Source organism: Scyliorhinus canicula, chromosome 6, assembly GCF_902713615.1.
Source record: "Scyliorhinus canicula chromosome 6, sScyCan1.1, whole genome shotgun sequence".
In the NCBI taxonomy this organism is placed as follows: domain Eukaryota; kingdom Metazoa; phylum Chordata; class Chondrichthyes; order Carcharhiniformes; family Scyliorhinidae; genus Scyliorhinus; species Scyliorhinus canicula.
The window spans coordinates 196,024,243-196,044,718 of NC_052151.1; the positions used below are offsets into that span (position 1 = coordinate 196,024,243).

At 47.0% G+C, this 20,476-nt stretch overlaps 1 protein-coding gene across 18 annotated transcripts in view; it reads left to right on the forward strand.

Moving 5' to 3' along the window:
- Positions 1–20,476, forward strand: part of eys (eyes shut homolog) — a 3,376,609-nt gene that overhangs the window by 2,157,716 nt on the left and 1,198,417 nt on the right. For all 18 annotated transcript variants that reach the window (XM_038800705.1, XM_038800706.1, XM_038800712.1 and 15 more), the window contains one exon: positions 1,723–1,830. In XM_038800705.1, the coding sequence (XP_038656633.1) occupies positions 1,723–1,830 (108 nt within the window). The remainder of the gene's footprint in view (positions 1–1,722; positions 1,831–20,476) is intronic.

Here is a 20,476-nt window from a genome sequence, read left to right on the forward strand (position 1 = left end):
CACTCAGCCCAATGAGTCTGTACTGACCCTCCAAAACAGCACTCCATCCAGGTCCACTCCCTTGTCCAACCCATCCTGTGCCCATATCCTGTAACCTAACCTGCACATCCCTGGATACTAAGAGGCAATTGATCATGGCCAATCCACCTAACTTGCACATCTTTGGACTGTCGGAGGAAACTGGAACACCTGGACGAAACCCACATGGACACGGGGAGAACATGCCAATCTACACAGACAGTCACCCAAGGTTGGAATTGAATCTGGGTTCCTGGTGCTGTGATGCAGCAGTGCTAACCACTGTGCCACCATGCCACCCAACTGCAACTGCTGCTTCCTATTCCTCCCCTAATAGATCCCCTGCTCCCAACTCCGACCGTCACCTCCCTACTCCACGCTGATTCTCCCATACTCTGGCCATAACGGTGGCTTACAACAAATAACATGGGCACGATTCTCCGCACTCCCGACGGTGCGGAGAATAGCGTGGCTCATAAAATTTCACGGCCACGCTGTTCTGACGCCCTCCCGCTATTCTCCCCCCCCCCCCACGCCTGACTTCCGATACGAATCGCTGCCGCCGTTTTTTTACGGCTGGCAGCGATTCTCAGCTGAAGGATGGGCCGAGTTCCCAGCCCTTTACGGCTGTTTTTACGAACGGCAAACACACCTGGTCTGGCCGTTCGTAAAAACGGCCGTAAACTGTCGATTTTTAAAACCATGGCACCGATTGGCACGGCAGTACCACGGCCGTGCCAAGGGTGCCATGGGCCCGCGATCGGTGGGCACCGATCGCGGGCAGCGGGCCCGATGTCCGCGCACTCTTTGTCCTTCCGCCGCCCCGCAGTATCCATTCGCGGGGCGGCTGAGGGGCATCCCGGCCCGCGCATGCGCGGGTTTCGCGCAAATGCGCGATGACGTCATCCGCGCATGCGCGGGTTGGAGTCTTCCAATCCGCGCATGCGCGGCTGACGTCATATGACGCGTCAGCCGGCGCTAACTCTGGCAAGCGGGCTTAACGAAATTCGTTAAGCCCGCGATGCCGGAGTTTACGGCGTCGGGATGCTAGCCCCGACCGGGGACCAGAATCGGTTCCCGGTCGGGAAGGGGGGGGGCTGGCGTCAAACCCGCCCGGATTTGACGCCAGCCTTACGATTTCTCTCCATATGGGAGAATCGCGCCCCATACTTTTTCAGTCCAGTCGCTGTGTGGTGGTGGAAATTCAGGAGTCCATTTGTGCACAGCAAACTTCTACCAACAACAATGTGATAATGGCCAGAAAATCTGCTTCAGCGAAGTAGATTCAAGGATAAACATTCGCCAGGAGATCAGGGAGAACACCCATGCCCTTACATCCATCACAGAGAACAGACGAGGCTTCAATTTAACCAAAAGCTGGATTTCCTAACAGTGCAGCACTCGTTAAGAACAGCTAAGTTATGGGCTCAAAGGTTGCTAAAATACATCTTAAATCCACAACCACACCGACTCAATGAGCCAAGGCTGACAGCTTATTTATTACATGGCTACATTTTACAACCTTGAATTTGACTCGGTTGAAAAAAAAGCTTTGTTCATTGACGTTTTGACATGGATGTTAATTGATTACATAATTATTCATTCTCGTTAGCTGTTGATTACTTCTTACTGTGATGTTGACAAGGTTGTCAGCCTCTGTACTGATGTTTGGTGTTTAACTCTGGTCTCCTCATGCTATGCCAGGTGTCTCTGTTTACCGGGATTCTCTGGAACACATTGTGAAACAAACATCAATGAGTGTTCGTCTGGACCATGCAGAAATAATGCCACTTGCCTGGATCTTGAAAATCAGTACGTACCAGTAAAAATTTAACGGAGTAGTTTTATACACAAATATGTTTCATTTCGAGCAGGAGTATTCATAAAATAGGTGTGACTCTGAGTGATGTTAAATTTTGGGAAATAAAACTCGGGATCAATACTGATATTGTACAGAATGCCATCAATAAAACTCATTTGAAGTGTAATCACTGTTGTGATGCAGGAAACACGGCAGTCAATTTGTGCACAACAAGCTCCCACAAAGTATAATTTGATAATCTGCGGTTTTCGGGTTAGGGTTAGGGTTATAATTTTTGCGATGTTTGAGGGATAGTTATTGGTCAGGACACTGAGGATAACTCCCCTACTCTTCTTTGAAACAGTATAATGGGATCTTGTACAAATAAATGGCAGGCACGTCGGACCTTCACTAAGTTATCACTCAAAAGACATCTTACAACACCCTCAGTATGTGCATGGTGCAATAGATTGTCATTATGAATTTGTGTGTTCAAAATCCTACTAATGGATTCCGCTTTGTCGAGGTTATTGATAAAGCTGTCGAGGGCATTGTGCGCTTTGTTCTGATTGACAGTTACGAGGATTACATTTTTTGAAGTGGTTTTTGCATGAATGTTTGTTTTGACAGTTTCATGATCACTTAAATAGTGGCCCGGATTCTCCTTTCGAGAGACAATGCGAGACTGAATAGCATGTGATCACATTCCCGTTGGGGACGAAATTCGGTAACCGAGTCAGGTCAAGAAAACAGTCCAGCACTCTGCTGACACAAATTGATGGCTATTCCCGGCCCAAATTGCCGCTGGGGCCGGAGTTGGGGCTAAAGAACTTGGCAGCTGGAGCAGGTTTTAAGCGCTCCACTTACCACACACTCACTGCATCCATAATGATGGCTTGCGTGGTGCGTAAACATCGATATCACTGCCAGCGAGGGACCGGAGCATGGCGTCGGAATCAGTACCGGGCACAAACCTCGATTTTGGATTACCTGCGATTCTCCGCCCGATTGCGATTCCCATTTCCGGCATTGTGAAGTGGAGAATTGAGGCCAGTATTTTTTCCCAAAAGGAATGTGAATAGCTGCATGTGTTTTTGATTGTTTTATGAGCATCTAAAAGGATCAAGGGTTTTTTTTGGAATTCAAATGACTGTATTTTGACGGTTTGAGCATCTCAAAGAATTTCCAATGTTGCAATAGGACTCTTGAGATATGTCTACAGTGCATACTGAGTGAGTGAGCAAGGGAGTATTTGAGAGCCATGGAGGGGGAACAGCCAGTTACTGGGAGTCAGGGGGCAGCACGGTAGCATGGTGGTTAGCATAAATGCTTCACAGCTCCAGGGTCCCAGGTTCGGTTCCCGGCTGGGTCACTGTCTGTGCGGAGTCTGCACGTCCTCCCCGTGTGTGCGTGGGTTTCCTCCGGGTGCTCCGGTTTCCTCCCACAGTCCAAAGATGTGCGGGTTAGGTGGATTGGCCATGATAAATTGCCCGTAGTGTCCTAAAATGTAAGGTTAAGTGGGGGGGTGGGGTTGTTGGGTTATGGGTATAGGGTGGATACGTGAGTTTGAGTGGGGTGATCATTGTTCGGCACAACATCGAGGGCCGAAGGGCCTGTTCTTTGCTGTACTGTTCTATGTTCTATGTTCTAGTAGGTATGAGGGTTGGGTGAGTTTGAGGGGGGTATATGATGAGGGCTAGAGTACCTGCTACAGAATTAGGCCGATGTGTCAGCGAACAGAAGTAGCTAGCCTGCCTCGGCATCTGCCCACCTCCATTCCCATTTTGGGCCTGCTTCAGGAGGTGGAAGTCCCAAGCCCCACCACCCCACCATGAGAATGGAGCCAGTAACCACTGCTGGGCAAGAGGTGGGATTGAGGATTAATCAATTAATGAATTAATAATCTTTATTGTCACAAGTAATCTCCACACTCATGATTCCTGCCTGCTATGGGGCCTCACGGTAGCATGGTGGTTAGCATCAATGCTTCACAGCTCCAGGGTCCCAGGTTCGATTCCCGGCTGGATCACTGTCTGTGTGGAGTCTGCACGTCCTCCCCATGTGTGCGTGGGTTTCCTCCGGGTGCTCCGGTTTCCTCCCACAGTCCAAAGATGTGCGGGTTAGGTGGATTGGCCATGCTAAATTGCCCGTAGTGTAAGGTTAATGGGGGGATTGTTGGGTTACGGGTATACGGGTTACGTGGGTTTAAGTAGGGTGATCATTGCTCGGCACAACATCGAGGGCCGAAGGGCCTGTTCTGTGCTGTACTGTTCTATGTTCTATGGCATAATCCAGCCCCAGGGCTTCGAAGAAATAAAAGCTTTCATTTCCACAGGGACTTTCTGCCCCATAGGACATCCCAAAGCACTTTACAACCAATTGAGTGCTTTTGAATTGTAGTTACTGTTTTAATGTAGGAAACCTCGCAGCCAAATTGTGCACAGCAAGCTCCCACAGAAAGCAGTGAAATAAATGACAAGCCCATTCATTTGGAATGATGGCACAGTGGTTAGCACTGCTGCCTCACAGCACCAGAGATCCGTTCAATTCTAGCCGTGGGTGACTCTCTTGTGTTGCGTCTACACGTTTTCCCTGTGTCTGTGTGGGTTTCTTCCGGTTTCCTTTGTAATGGGAGAGGCATTTTCAGAACCCCAAAATATCATGGAGTTCAACCAACCTCCCCCTTTAATGTATTGTTGCTTTTGAAGCACACGGCTTTTTCTCCAGGTGTGGCATTACAATTATGGACACGTGGGTTTTTGAACACAAAACAATGTTTATTCCATGAACTCAACTTACTTTTTAAATAAACATTGGATCACTCAACACTCCTTACTTCAAAGATAACCCTGAAAATAATACAACACTAAATAATCCTTCAGCTGTTCCTTTAAACATCCAAGAGACTTAACACCTTTGAACAGAAACACATCAGGTTAAAGACATTACTATTAGAACATAGAACAGTACAGCACAGAACAGGCCCTTCAGCCCTAGATGTTGTGCTGAGCAATGATCACCCTACTCAAGCCCACGTATCCACCCTATACCAGTAATTCAACAACCCCCATTAACCTTATTTTTAAGACACTAAGGGCAATTTAGCCTGGCCAATCCACCTAACCCGCACATCTTTGGACTGTGGGAGGAAACCGGAGCACCCGGAGGAAACCCACGCACACACGGGGAGGACGTGCAGACTCCGCACAGACAGTGACCCAACCGGGAATCGAACCTGGGACCCTGGAGCTGTGAAGCATTTATGCTAACCACCATGCTACCGTGCTGCCCTGAGTTTAAATCAGCCAAATGATTCAGAGACAGTCTTTCATGGCAGAGATCACAGCAGATCCAGCTCACTGCAAACACAGACACACCCAAGCTCTTTTCCTCAAAACCCAGCTTTCTCCTTTCAAACAGCTCACAGCATACCAGCCAGGCACTTTTCAGCTGCTCTCTCTCAAACTAAAACTAAAAGCAGAAGTGAGCTCAGCTCCCCCCCCCCCCCACCCTCTGACATCACTTCAGTAATATGAGCTGCTCTATTTCTTAAAGGTACATTGCTTAAACATCCATTTCTTAAAAGTACTCTCACATGACACCTTCCTCAGTCCAAAGGTGTGTGGGAAAGCTGGATTGGCCAGGCTAAATTGCTCCTTAGTTGCGGGGTTCGGGCGAGGTGACGGGGATGGGGCGGGTGGGAGCAGACCAAGGTGAGGTGTGCTTTCGGAGGGTTGGTGCAGATTCGATGGACCAAATGGGCTCCTTCTGCATTTTCGGAATTCTACGGTTTTCTATGGTCATCTGATTGAGGTGTTGGTTGAGTTCCCAGAACACTGGGGAGAACTTTGTTGCCCTTATTCAGGTGACTGAGAGGAATAGATAGCTGACCCATAAGGTTGCACCACCTACAGTGCAGCACTCCCTCAGTCGTCATTGGCGAGTCAGTTGAAATCTTAACAGCAGATACTGGCAGCTAAACCACAGGTGCCATGCATTGCAACATCACTTCTTGCTTTCCTCCTCTCTCAGCTGTATATATTTTTACCATTCACTCTGTCCTGAATTCCAAATGCAATTTGCAAGAACTAAGGTCCATATTGCCTGGGGTTGCCTAAATGCTGTTTGATCATGCTTCACTTCAACCATCTGTTTTTGTATTTGGAGGGTGGTTTTACAGCCAGACCCTCGTCTTTGCCGCTAGCTTGCCTGCAGCTGTGACTGGTTTCTTCGATAGCCAACAAGACCTGGAGTGAGACTCAAACTCAGGACATTTCAGCACAGGGGCGCAGTACCAACAGCCGCACTCGGGTTCCGATAAAACATCACCACATGATTGTATTATTAAACATCTAAATCTCCTGTTGATAAATGTTACACAAATCCCAGAATCAAGGTCACAAACGTTCATAAATCAAACCTTGCCATTAATTTGCATTTTATCTTTTCTCGCTTTTTCAGAATTCATCACCATGGTTACCTACAGGATTATAGCTTGCTCCAGAAGAGGCAGATCGATTTATCTTCCCTGCCTTTGCCTCTTAATTGCTACCTGTAGCTTCTTTCCCCTTTTTGTAAGCACTGATTTGCAATATGCAATTGGCAATCTGGTAAAAAAAAATTGTTGCATCAAACGCCTTCATGGGAGATAATCACAGACTTTGCACTCTGAACACATTTCTTTCAATCTTAAAATGTGTCGTCAATTGAATCCTCTACACTGGGTACAAAGAAACAGGTGGAAAGATTGGTCCTGATAGATGGAAGTAATTTAAGATGATTGGCAAGAGAACCAGAAGAGGCAATGAGAAAACATGTTTATACGGAGCACGTTGTTGTGATCTGGAACAGGCTGCCTGAAAGGGTGGTGGGAGCAGATTCAATAGCAACTTTCAAAGTAAAATCGGATGAATGTTTGATGAATGAATGATCAAAATATTGCAGGAAAATTGGGAAGGAGTAGGGGAGTAGAACTAATTGTTTTTTTCAAAGAGCATAATTGACATCTTTCTATACTGTATCGATACAGCGGCATAGTAGCACAGTCGTTAGCACTGCTGCTTCACATCTCCAGGGTCCCAGATTCGATTCCCGGCCTGGGTTACTATCTGTGCGGAGTCTGCATGTTCTCCCCGTGTCTGCATGGGTTTCCTCCGGGTGCTCCGGTTTCCTCCCACAGTCCAAAGATGTGCAGGTTAGGTGGACTGGCCACACTAAATTACCCATGGTGTCCAAAAAAGGTTAGGTGGGGTTACTGGGTTACAGGGATAGGGTGGAGCTTAAATACGGTACTCTTCCCAGGGCCGGTGCTTACACGATGGGCCGAGTGGCCTCCTTCAGCACTATAGATTCTACGATTCTATGATTCTGATCTCAGAGATCTAGGGATAGATTTATATTTTTTCCCACCTCACCGGGTAATCAGGACTAGAAATCTCCGGCTGTTGGGATTCTCTGTTTCTGGTGGTAGCACATCTCCGCACAAGGATGGGACACCTTCAAAGGGAAATCCCATTGGCAAATGGCGGGAAGAGGGAATCCCAGCACCTGCGAACGGCGAGCCGCCAAGTAACAGCGGCTGGAGCACCAGAGAATGACCAGTCCACCTAATCTGCACATCTTTAGACTGTGGGAGGAAACCGGACCACCTGGAGAAAACCCGCGCAGACACGGGGAGAATGTGCAGACTCCGTGCAGACAATGACCAAAGCCGGGAATTCAACGTGGGACCCTGGAGCTGTAAAGCAACAGTGCTAGCCACTGTGCTACCATGCCGCCCATGGTATTTTGCAATGTATCTTGTGAATGGTTCACACTGCTGCTGCTGTGCATGGTGGAGGGCGTAAATGTTTCAGGTGGTGGACGGAGTGCCGATTGAATGGATTGCTTTGGCCTGGATGCTGTTTATTTGACTCTAATTCAACCTTGTTCCTTTTCCATCATCACTCTATTCCTTTCTTAATCCTTAAGTCTAATTGTTTACGGGAATATATTGTTTGTCCCACTGCTCATTAAGATGCCCAATAGTGTCTGTGTGCTGTTCTCGGCTCTCAATACCAGCAATTTTGTGGCTAAAACATTTGAAAACTAAAGTGGGCTGGAGGAAATTAACTGTTGTTAGTTTGAGGTATCTGACTCCAGGAAATGCTGGTCTTGTATCTGTCCAATTGCTCCCAAGAAAATGTTGGCCTGGGGTTGGAGTACATAACTGGGATAATTTCTGGACCTCATGCCCCTCCACTCACCCCATGGTCCTTCATTATCCTTATATCAACCTGGTGCCAACGCATGCCAACCTATGCCCCCCAAATCACCACTCTTTGGCCTGACAGCCTCCATACCAACTCACCCAGTATGGGCAGACCTCAGGAACCAGACCGAGGTTAAATTAAGCGCTATTGATAAATTCACTATTTAAGTAAAAACATCTAATTCATAAAAAACCCCATTCACTACATTTACATTCCTTCAAATACTTTACTTCCTTTTAAAGAAAAGCATTGTACCCAAAGTCCACACTTTGTTCTGTGCTGTGCTGTTCTATGTTCAAAGGTTTTAGAAGCACTTGGACTATCAATAAGACTGTAACATGACAGACACCCATTGTAATGAGGAAAGGCTGTGAAATACGTCATGCAGCACTGATCCCAAAATACTAACCATCAAGCTTTTGTCAATAAACAAAGTGAAATAGCAAGCACTGATTGTTTTTTGTAAACCACAGGGAGTTTTTATAAATATTTAAATTGCAAGAGATTCAAATTCCCTTGAACAGTTTTATTTAACAGCTCCAATGTGCTTGACCATTTTAATGGGGGGAGTTTTCCAGAATCCAAGGGTCTGGTGGGATCGGTGAGCTATTAAAATCTCTTTTCACATCTATAACACATACACTTGTATCTACTTTTAACACTCTCAAAAGGGAATTCCCCCTCTTCCAAAGGATTCTAAAGGTTATCTTACCCCTCCCAAAGGATTCCCTACACTGTGTTCAAAACGCAGCCTACTTCTCGAAAATGATATTCTACCTCTCCAAATAACTCTGCTAACTTTAGACTTCCCCAAGCAGGGCTAAAGTACACAAGTCGTATTTTGGACATTGCACTCGCCAAAATTAAAGGTAGCTACACTATATTTATATTTATATAATTATATTTATATATAATTATAATTATAGCTGGGGGAAAGGCAATTATGATGCTATTCGGCAAGATTTAGGATGTATAGGATGGGGAAGGAAACTGCAGGGGATGGGTACAATCGAAATGTGGAGCTTTTTCAAGGAACAGCTACTGTGTGTCCTTGATAAGTATGTACCTGTCAGGCAGGGAGGAAGTTGTCGAGCAAGGGAACCGTGGTTTACTAAGGAAGTTGAAGCACTTGTCAAGAGGTAGAAGAAGGCTTATGTTAAGATGAGACATGAAGGCTCAGTTAGGGCACTTGAGAGTTACAAGTTAGCCAGGAAGGACCTAAAGGGAGAGTTAAGAAGAGTGAGGAGAGGACACGAAAAGTCGTTGGCGGATAGGATCAAGGAAAACCCTAAGGCTTTCTATAGGTATATCAGGAACAAAAGAATGACTAGAGTAAGATTAGGGCCAATCAAGGATAGTAGTGGAAAGTTGTGTGTGGAATCAGAGGAGATAGGGGAAGCGTTAAATGGATATTTTTCATCAGTGTTTACACTGGAGAAAGACAGTGTTGTCGGGGAGAATACTCAGGTTCAGTCGACCAGGCTAGATGGAATTGAGGTTCAAAAGGAGGAGGTGTTATCAATTTTGGAAAATGTAAAAATAGATAAGTCCCCTGGGCCAGATGGGATTTATCCTAGGATTCTCTGGGAAGCCAGGGAGGAGATTGCAGAGCCTTTGTCCTTGATCTTTATGTCGTCGTTGTCGACAGGAATAGTGCCGGAAGACTGGAGGACAGCAAATGTTGTCCCCTTGTTCAAGAAGGGGAGTAGAGACAACCCTGGTAATTATAGACCTGTGAGCCTTACTTCGGTTGTGGGTAAAATGTTGGAAAAGGTTATAAGAGATAGGGTTTATAATCATCTTGAAAAGAACAAGTTGATTAGCGATAGTCAACACGGTTTTGTGAAGGGTAGGTCATGCCTCACAAACCTTATTGAGTTTTTTGGAAAGATGACCAAACAGGTGGATGAGGGTCAAGCGGTTGATGTGGTGTATATGGATTTCAGTAAGGCGTTTGATAAGGTTCTCCACGGTAGGCTATTGCAGAAAATAAGGAAGTATGGGATTGAAGGTGATTTAGCGGTTTGGATCAGTAATTGGCTAGCTGAAAGAAGACAGAGGGTGGTGGTTGATGGCAAATGTTCATCCTGGAGTTCAGTTATTAGTGGTGTACCGCAAGGATCTGTTTTGGGGCCACTGCTGTTTGTCATTTTTATAAATGACCTGGAAGAGGGTGTAGAAGGATGGGTTAGTAAATTTGCAGATGACACGAAGGTCGGTAGAGTTGTGGATACTGCTGAAGGATGTTATAGGATACAGAGGGATATAGATAAGCTGCAGAGCTGGGCTGAGAGGTGGCAGATGGAGTTTAATGCGGAAAAATGTGAGGTGGTTCACTTTGGAAGGAGTAACAGGAATGCAGAGTACTGGGCTAATGGCAAGATTCTTGGTAGTGTAGATGAACAGAGAGATCTCGGCATCCAGGTACATAAATCCCTGAAAGTTGCCACCCAGGTTAATAGGGCTGTTAAGAAGGCATATGGTGCGCTAGCCTTTATCAGTAGGGGGATTGAGTTTCGGAGCTGCAAGGTCATGCTGCAGCTGTACATAACTCTGGTGCGGCCGCTCCTGGAGTACTGCGTGCAGTTCTGGTCACCACATTATAGGAAGTATGTGGAAGCTTTGGAAAGGGTTCAGAGGAGATTTACTAGGATGTTGCCTGGTATGGAGGGAAGGTCTTACGAGGAAAGGCTCAGGGACTTGAGGTTGTTTTCGTTAGAGAGGAGAAGGCTGAGAGGTGACTTAATAGAGACATATAAGATAGTCAGAGGGTTAGATAGGGTGGACAGTGAGAGTCTTTTTCCTCGGATGGTGATGACCAACACGAGGGGACATAGCTTTAAATTGAGGGGTGGTAGATATAGGACAGATGTCAGAGGCAGTTTCTTTACTCAGAGAGTAGTAGGGATGTGGGACGCCCTGCCTGCAACAGTAGTAGACTCGCCAACTTTAAGGGCATTTAAGTGGTCACTGGATAGACATATGGATGAAAATGGAATAGTGTAGGTCAGATAGGCTTCAGATGGTTTCACAGGTTGGCGCAACATCGAGGGCCGAAGGGCCCGTACTGCGCTGTAATGTTCTATGTTCTATGTTCTATATCACATGTACTTGCCTCTGAACTACAAAAATGTAAAGTGCGTTCTCATCATAGACTAAAGATTTACAGAACAGAGTGAGGCCTTTCAGCCCATTGTATCTGTGTCGGCCATCAAACACCTACCGGTTCTAATCCCACTTTCCAGCACTTGGTCCATAGCCTTGTATGCTATGACATTTAAAATACTCACCTAAATGCTTCTTAAATTTTGTGAGTATTCCCATCTCTACCACCCTTTCAGGCAGAGTTCCAGATTGCCACCACTCTCTGAGTAAAAATGTTTTTCCTCAAATCCCCTCTACAATTCCTTCTCAGAAACCGTGTTAGGGAACTGGAGCTGGAGTTGGATGAACTTCGGATCATTCGGGAGGCAGAGGTGGTCATAGATAGAAGCTTCAGGGATGTAGTTACTCCGAAGAATAAAGATAGATGGGTGATGGTGAGAGGGGCTGGGAGGAAGCAGTCAGTGCAGGGATCCCCTGTGGTAGTTCCCCTCAGTAACAAGTATACCGCTTTGGATACTGGCGATGGGGGGGGGGGGAGACTTACCAGGTGTAAGCCATGGGGTACAGGTCAGAGTCTGACCTTGTTGTTCAGAAGGGAAGGGGGGAGAGGAGTAGAGCATTAGTCATTGGAGACTCCATAGTTGGGGGGATAGATAGGAGATTCTGTGGGAACAAGAGAGACTCGTGGTTGGTGTGTTGCCTCCCAGGTGCCAGGGTCCGTGATGTCTTGGATCGTGTTTTTGGGATCCTCAAGGGGGAGGGGAAGCAGCCCCAAGTCGTGGTCCACATAGGCACCAACGACATAGGTAGGAAAAGGGATAGGGATGTAAGGCAGAAATTCAGGGAGCTAGGGTGAAAACTTAGAGCTAGAACAAACAGAGTTATTATCTCTGGGTTGATACCCATGCTGTGTGCTAGCGAGACAAGGAATAGGGAGAGAGAGCAGTTGAACACGTGGCGACAGGGATGGTGCAAGAGGGAGGGTTTCAGATACCTGGATAATTGGGGCTCATTCTGGGATAGGTGGGACCTCTACAAACAGGATGTTCTACACCTGGAACAGAGGGGTACCAATATCCTGGGGGGAAAATTTGCTAATGCTCTTCGGGAGGGTTTGAATTAATTCAGCAGGGGATTCAGCTGAATTGTAGCTTCAGTGTGAAGGAGGTTGAGAGTGGTGAGGTCATGAGTAAGGTATCAAGTTTGCAGGAGTGTACCGGCAGGCAGGAAGGTGGTTTAAAGTGTGTCTACTTCAACGCCAGGAGCATCCGGAATAAGGTGGGTGAGCTTGCAGCATGGGTTGGTACCTGGGACTTCGATGTTGTTGCCATTTTGGAGACATGGGTAGAGCAGGGACAGGAATGGTTGTTGCAGGTTCTGGGGTTTAGATATTTCAGTAAGCTCAGGGAAGGTGGAAGAAAGGACGTTTGATGAGGACTCAACTACTGAGGTAGTATGGGCTGAGGTTAGAAACAGGAAAGGAGAGGTCACCCTGTTGGGAGTTTTCTATAGGCCTCCGAAAAGTTCCAGAAATGTAGAGAAAAAGACTGCAAAGATGATTCTGGATAGGCGCGAAAGTAACAGGGTAGTTGTTATGGGGGACCTTAACTTTCCAAATATTGACTGGAAACGCTACAGATGGAGTACTTTAGATGGGTCCGTTTTTATCCAATGTGTGCAGGAGGTTTCCTGACAGTATGTAGATAGGCCAACAAAAGGCGAGATTTGGTACTGGGTAATGAACCACGACAGGTGCTAGATTTGGAGGTAGGTGAGCACTTTGGTGATCGTGACCACAATTCAGTTACGTTTACTTTAGTGAGGGAAAGGGATAGGTATATACCGCAGGGCAAGAGTTACAGCTGGGGGAAAGGGAATTATGATGCAATGAGGCAAGACGTAGGATGCATAGGATGGGGAAGGAAACTGCAGGGGATGGGCACAATGGAAATGTGGACTTGTTAAAGGAAGAGCTACTGCGTGTCCTTGATAAGTATGTACCTGGCAGGCAGGCAGGAAGTGGTCGAGCGAGGGAACCGTGGTTTACTAAAGTAGTTGAATCACTTGTCAAGAGGAAGAAGGAGGCTTATGTAAAGATAAGATGTAAAGGTTCAGTTAGGGCGCTTGAGGGTTATAAGTTAGCTCGGAAGGACCTAAAGAGAGAGCTAAGAAGAGCCAGGAGGGGACATGAGAAGTCTTTGGCAGGTAGGATCAAGGATAACCCAAAAGCTTTCTATAAGTATGTCAGGAATAAACAAATGACTAGGGTAAGAGTAGGGCCAGTCAAGGACAGTAGTGGTAAGTTGTGCGTGGAGTCAGAGGAGATAGGAAAGGTGCTAAATGAGTATTTTTTTTGTCAGTATTCACGCAGGAAAAAGACAATGTTGTCGAGGAGAATACTGAGATACAGGCTACTAGACTAGAAGGGCTTGAGGTTCATAAGGAGGAGGTTAGCAATTCTGGAAAGTGTGAAAATAGACAAGTCCCCTGGGCCGGGTGGGATTTATCCTAGGATTCTCTGGGAAGCTAGGGAGGAGATTGCTGAGCCTTGGCTTTGATCTTTATGTCATTGTCTACAGGAATAGTGCCAGAAGACTGGAGGATAGCAAATGTTGTCCCCTTGTTCAAGAAGGGGAGTAGAGACAATCCCAGTAACTATAGACCAGTGATCCTTACTTCTGTTGTGGGCAAAGTCTTGGAAAGGTTTATAAGAGATAAGATTTATAATCATCTAGAAAGTAATAATTTCATTAGGGATAATCAACACGGTTTTGTGAAGGGTAGGCCGTGCCTCACAAACCTTATTGAGTTCTTTGAGAAGGTGACCAAACAGGTGGATGAGGGTAAAGCAGTTGATGTGGTGTATATGGATTTCAGCAAAGCATTTGATAAGGTTCCCCACGGTAGGCTATTGCAGAAAATACGGAGGCATGGGATTCAGAGTGATTTAGCAGTTTGGATCAGAAATTGGCTGGCTGTAAGAAGAGAAGAAGAGGGTGGTGGTTGAGGGAAATGTTCAGCCTGGAGTTCAGTTATTAGTGGTGTACCACAAGGATCTGTTTTGGGGCCACTGCTGTTTGTCATTTTTATAAATGACCTGGAGGAGGGCGTAGAAGGATGGGTGAGTAAATTTGCAGATGACACTAAAGTCGGTGGAGTTGTGGACAGTGCAGAAGGATGTTGCAGGTTACAGAGGGACATAGATAAGCTGCAGAGCTGGGCTGAGAGGTGGCAAATGGAGTTTAATGCAGAAAAGTGTGAGGTGATTCATTTTGGAAGGAATAACAGGAATAATGGTAAGATTCTTGGTGGTGTGGATGAGCAGAAAGATCTCGGTGGCAATGTACATAGATCACTGGAAGTTGCCACCCAGGTTGATAGGGTTGTTAAGAAGGCATACGGTGTGTTAGCTTTTATTGGTCGAGGGATTGAGTTTCGGAGCCATGAGGTCATTTTGCAGCTGTACAAAACTCTGGTGCGGCTGCATTTGGAGTATTGCATGCAGTTCTGGTCACCGCATTATAGGAAGGATGTGGAAGCATTGGAAAGGGTGCAGAGGAGATTTACCAGGATGTTTTTAAAAAAAATTTAGATTACCCAATTATTTTTTCCAATTAAGGGGCAATTTAGCATGGCCAATCCACCTACTCTGCACATTTTTGGGTTGTGGGGGCGAAACCCACGCAGACACGGGGAGAATGTGCAAACTCCACACGGACAGTGACCCAGAGCCGGGATCGAACCTGGGACCTCAGCGCCGTGAGGCGGTTGTGCTAACCACTAGGCCACCGTGCTGCCCTATTAACCAGGATGTTGCTTGGTATGGAGGGAAGATCTTATGAGGAAAGTCTGAGGGACTTAAGGCTGTTTTCGTTAGAGAGAAGAAGGTTAAGAGGTGACAATTGAGGCATACAAGATGACCAGAGGATTCGATAAGGTGGACAGTGAGAGCCTTTTTCCTCGGATGGTGATGTCCAGCACGAGGGGACATAGCTTTAAATTGAGGGGAGATAGATATAGGACAGATGTCAGAGGTAGGTTCTTTACTCAGAGAGTAGTAAGGGCGTGGAATAACCTGCCTGCAACAGTAGTGGACTCGCCAACATTAAGGGCATTTAAATGGTCATTGGATAAACATATGGATGATAATGGAATAGTGTCGACGGGCTTTAGAGTGGTTTCACAGGTCGGCGCAACATCGAGGGCCGAAGGGCCTGTACTGTGCTGTAATGTTCTATGTTCTATGTTTTACCTTAAATTTAAGCCACCTGGTTATTGGTCCCTCTACTAAGAGGAAAAACTTCTTCCTATGTACCTGATCTATGTCCCTGATAATTTTGTACACCTCAATCAGTTTTCCCCTCAGCCTTCTCTGCTCTAAGGAAAACAACCCCAACCTAACTAGCCGGTCTCCGTAGCTGGAATGCTCCAGCCCAGGCAACATTCTGGTGAATCGCCTCTGCACCCTCTGCAGTGCAATTGTATCCTTCCTATCGTGTGGTGACTAGAATTGCACACAGTACTGTAGCTGTGGCCAAATGAGCATTTTATACAGCTCCACCATCACTTCCCTGCATTTCTACTCTATACCGTGACTAATAAAGGCAAGTATCCCAAATGCCTGCCCCCATTTCCACACCCTTGTCCCTGTGAAAATGATGGGGTCGGGGGGGAGGGGGGAGAGGGAGGGTACAGGTTTTCCCAGATCTGAACCTCCACAGCCATTTCCACTAAACTGGACCATCTCTCTGTGCGAAAGAGCAGGCCTCACTAAAGTAAAGTTGGGAAATTACATACCTGGTGGTTTTCACATGTTTTGCCAAAACGAGGAAATGTTTGAGAAACAGAGTAAGCTGAGAGAGTGGATTCAAAATGTCTTACTCTGACAACTTGGGCTTTCTAACGATGTATGTCACTTTAATTGGCCTTTCGCCCAAGACAGCTCTGAAATCGGGACTTCTTGATGTTCAAAATAAAGTTCTGGGTAAATGTTTGAGGTGGGAGAAGTCACACGGTTGTCTGCAATGTGTTAGAGTGGCACAGCGTATTTCATGGATGTGGTACATGGATAGTGCGAAGGATAGCAAGGACTGTGAGTATTCTTCCTTTGCACATTTTTAATGGGTTTATTTTCACCAATGTGATAGATCACCAGCAGCAGGAACTATAAAAAACAGAAGCATATGAATTGTCATTAGAACTGTAGGATATTTCTGGCAATACTTTGTAGATGTGAAAGACCCATAACTCAGAAAGGACTTTAACCCACTTATTGCCTCAGCTGCACTCGCTTGTTGATGAAAAAAACCATGACAGGAGCCATATTAGGAGGCTCATGTCCTGGCTCCCCAAGGCAACTACAAAGCACCAAGTCAGGAGTGAGATGCAATACTCTCCATTTGCCTGGATGAGTGCAGCTCCAACAACACTCAAGAAGATCAACGCCATTCAGGATAAAGCAGCTGCTTGATCGACACTCCATCCACCTCCTTAAAAATTCACTCGCTGCATCACCGATGCACTATGGCAGCAGTATGCAGCGGTGGCACAATGGCACAGTGGTTAGCACTGCTATCTCACAGCCCCAGAGACCCGGGTTAATTCCAGTCTTGGCTGATTGTTTGGAGTTTGCACTTTCTCCCCGTGTTTGCATGGGTTTACTCCGGGTGCTCCGGTTTAACTCCCACATTCCAAAGATGTGCAGGTTAGGTGGGTTGGCCATGATAAAATTGCCCATTAATGTCCAGGGATGTGCAAGTTAGATGAGGTTATTGGATAGGGCTGGGGAGTGAGCCGAGGTAGGGTGCTCTTTCAGAGGGTCGATGCAGAATTGATGGGCCAAATGGCCTCCTTCTGCACTGTGGGGATTCTATGGTACCATCGATAAAATGCACTGCAACAACTTGCCAGCAGTTTCCAAACCCACAACCTCTACGGCTGAGAAGGACAAGGGCAACAGATGCATGGAAACATTATAGGATCATAGAATTTACAGTGCAGAAGGAGGCCATTTGGCCCATCGTCTGCACTGGCCCTTGGAAAGAGCACTCTACCTCAGCCCATGTCTCCACCCTACCCCCGTAACCCCACCTATCCGTTTTTGGACACTACGGGCAATTTATCATGGCCAATCCACCTAAACTGCACATCTTTGGACTGTGGGAGGAAACCGGAGCACCCGGAGGGAACCCACGCACACACGGGGAGGATGTGCAGATTCAGCACAGTGACCCAAGCCGGGAATCAAACCTGGGACCCTGGAGCTGTGAAGCAACTGTGCTAACCACTGTGCTACCGTGCTGCGTCACGACAAGTTTCCTCCAAGTCACCCACTATCCTGACTTGAAACTAGGGCCGGAATTCTCTGGCCGTAGGAATTCTCTGTTCCTGCTGTCCGTATATTTCCTAGCAGTGTGGGGTGTCTTCAATGGGAAATCCCATTGACAAGCAGTGAGTGTAGAGAATCCCGCTGCCAGCCAACAGCACCCCGCCGAGAAACCCGCGGATAGGGAACAGGAGATTCCGGTTCTATATCTCTGTTCTTCACTGTCGCTGGGTCAGAATCAGAACTACCTCCCAAACAGCACTGTGGGTGGTACCTACACCAGTGTTTTGCCAGCCGACCTTGGCAGCCCGCAAGAGATGACCGTTGCAATGCACACTATGTTCACTGACCTTCAATGTGAAAGGTGTGCCTGCTTGGTCCTCACAATCTCACTAAAATCAGATTCACAGGAATATTGGTCGTTGGGCTCTCCTCCCATGATCGGGATCATCGTGGGAATGCTGCGACTGATCGATCGTCGACCCACCCGACACCCGCCTGCGATCCACTGTTGCGTCACGACCCGCACTTTGAAAAGTCCTGACCTGCACCACTGCCAGTGATCCAAAGCAGCAGTTCAAGAAGATGGCTCACCATCACCTTTTCAGTCATTTACTGGTGAATTGTAAGCCATTAGGGGCAGCAGGGTAGCATGGTGGTTAGCATAAATGCTTCACAGCTCCAGGGTCCCAGGTTCGATTCCCGGCTGGGTCACTGTCTGTGTGGAGTCTGCACGTCCTCCCCCTGTGTGCGTGGGTTTCCTCCGGGTGCTCTGGTTTCCTCCCACAGTCCAAAGATGTGCGGGTTAGGTGGATTGGCCATGCTAAATTGCCCGTAGTGTCCTAATAAAAGTAAGGTTAAGGGGGGGGGTTGTTGGGTTACAGGTATAGGGTGGATACGTGGGTTTGAGTAGGGTGATCATGGCTCGGCACAACATTGAGGGCCGAAGGGCCTGTTCTGTGCTGTACTGTTCTATGTTCTATGTTCATTGTTATAGCCAAGGTAGGGGCTTAGTTGATTTTTAAAAAAAGATAATAGTCTTCTAAAGTTTTAAATTGAAAGCGTTTAGTTATGGCAGGAGAGCTCTGGTTCGGACGATGGCTATTGCCAGTCACCAGGATCAGCATGTGGGCAGGATATGAGTCCTGCTGCAGGTCCTGGAAGCTCTGGTTTGAGAGCTGGAACGGCGGCTGGAGACACTGTGGAGGTTCGACGTCTAAGAGCATCGTGGATAGCACGTTTAGAAAGGTGGTCACAGCACAGCTAAAGGGACTTGAGGAAAGAAGACAATGGATGATCACCAAGCAGTTCAAGAGAAACAGGCAGGTAGTTCAGGAGTCCCTGGGGCCCCGCTCGTAAATCAGTATTCCATTTAGAAGGCTGTGAATTTGGCATCACAAGCAACATGTCTGCACAGGAGGGGGAAAGAGAGGAAGAGCAATAGTAATGGGGGATTCTATAGTCAGGGGAACAGTTAGCGGCTACAATAGCCATCAATCTGAATCCAGGGTCGCGTTTTGCCTCCCTGGTGCCAGGGTCTAGGATGTCACTTCAGGGCATCCTGAAGGGGGAGGGTCATAAGGCAGAGGTCATAGCACATGTTGGTATCAATGACATAGGTAGAAAGGGGGATGACCTCTTGCATCTCGAATTCAGGGAGTTAGGCTGTAAAATGCAGGATCTCTCGGGTTGTAATCTCTGGATTACTCCCAGTGCCACATGGAGAAATAGGAGAATAGCACAGATTGGGCAGCAGGGTAGCATGGTGGTTAACATAAATGCTTCACAGCTCCAGGGTCCCAGGTTCGATTCCCGGCTGGGTCACTGTCTGTGTGGAGTCTGCACGTCCTCCCCGTGTGTGCGTGGGTTTCCTCCGGGTGCTCCGGTTTCCTCCCACAGTCCAAAGATTGGCCATGCTAAATTGCCCGTAGTGTCCTAATAAAAGTAGGGTTAAGGGGGGGGGGAGGTTGTTGGGTTACGGGTATAGGGTGGATACGTGGGTTTGAGTAGGGTGATCATGGCTCGGCACAACATTGAGGGCCGAAGGGCCTGTTCTGTGCTGTACTGTTCTATGTTCTATGTTCTATGTTCTAATACGTGGCCTAAGTGTTGGTGCAGGTGGGATTCATGGGCCACTGGGACCATTTCTGGGGAAGATGGGTCCTGCACAAGCGGGACGGTCTTCGTCTGAAGCAGAGCGGGACTGACATCCTTGCTGGCGGGTTTGCGAGTGCTGTTGGGAGGAATTTAAACTAATTTGGCAGGGGGAAGGGAAGCAGACTATTAGCAGAATAGGGATTCAGCACAAGACAGAAAAGCAGTCAAGCCAGAGGGAATGCAGGGGTGGTAGGTCTCAAGAGAGTAAGACAAGGCTGGATGGCTTCTCCTTTAATGCCAGGTGTACTACAGGTAAAAAAGATGAGTGAAGGGTGAGGATTGACATGTGGAATTGTGGCATAATAGTTGAGGGAGGGGCAGGATTGGCAGCTCAACATCCCAGGATATAGAATCTTCAGGCGAGACAGAGGAGGGGGTAAAAGAGGCATTGCATTATTAGTTAAGGAGTAAGTTACTGCAGTAAGGAGAGATAGTATCTTGGCAGGGGCATCATTGAAGCTTTGTGGGTAGAGTTTAGGAATAAAAAAGGGCCAGCCACATTTTTAGGTGTTTATTATAGACCGCAGATAGTCAGCAGTAAACTGAGGAGCAAATATGTGCGCAATTTGCAGAAGTGTGTAAAAATAATAATAGGGTAATTATGTTAGGTGATTTCAACTTTCTCAACATTAATGGGCTTAGAGGGGGGCTCTTAAAATATATGCAGGAGAACATTTTAGCTCAATATGCAGAGGCTCCAACAATGGATGATGCAGTGCTGGACCTAATTCTGGAGGGTGAAGCCGGACATGTGGTTGAGGTGTTGGTGGGGGAGCATTTTAGTGATAACGACCACAACATGGTGCAATTTAAATTTGT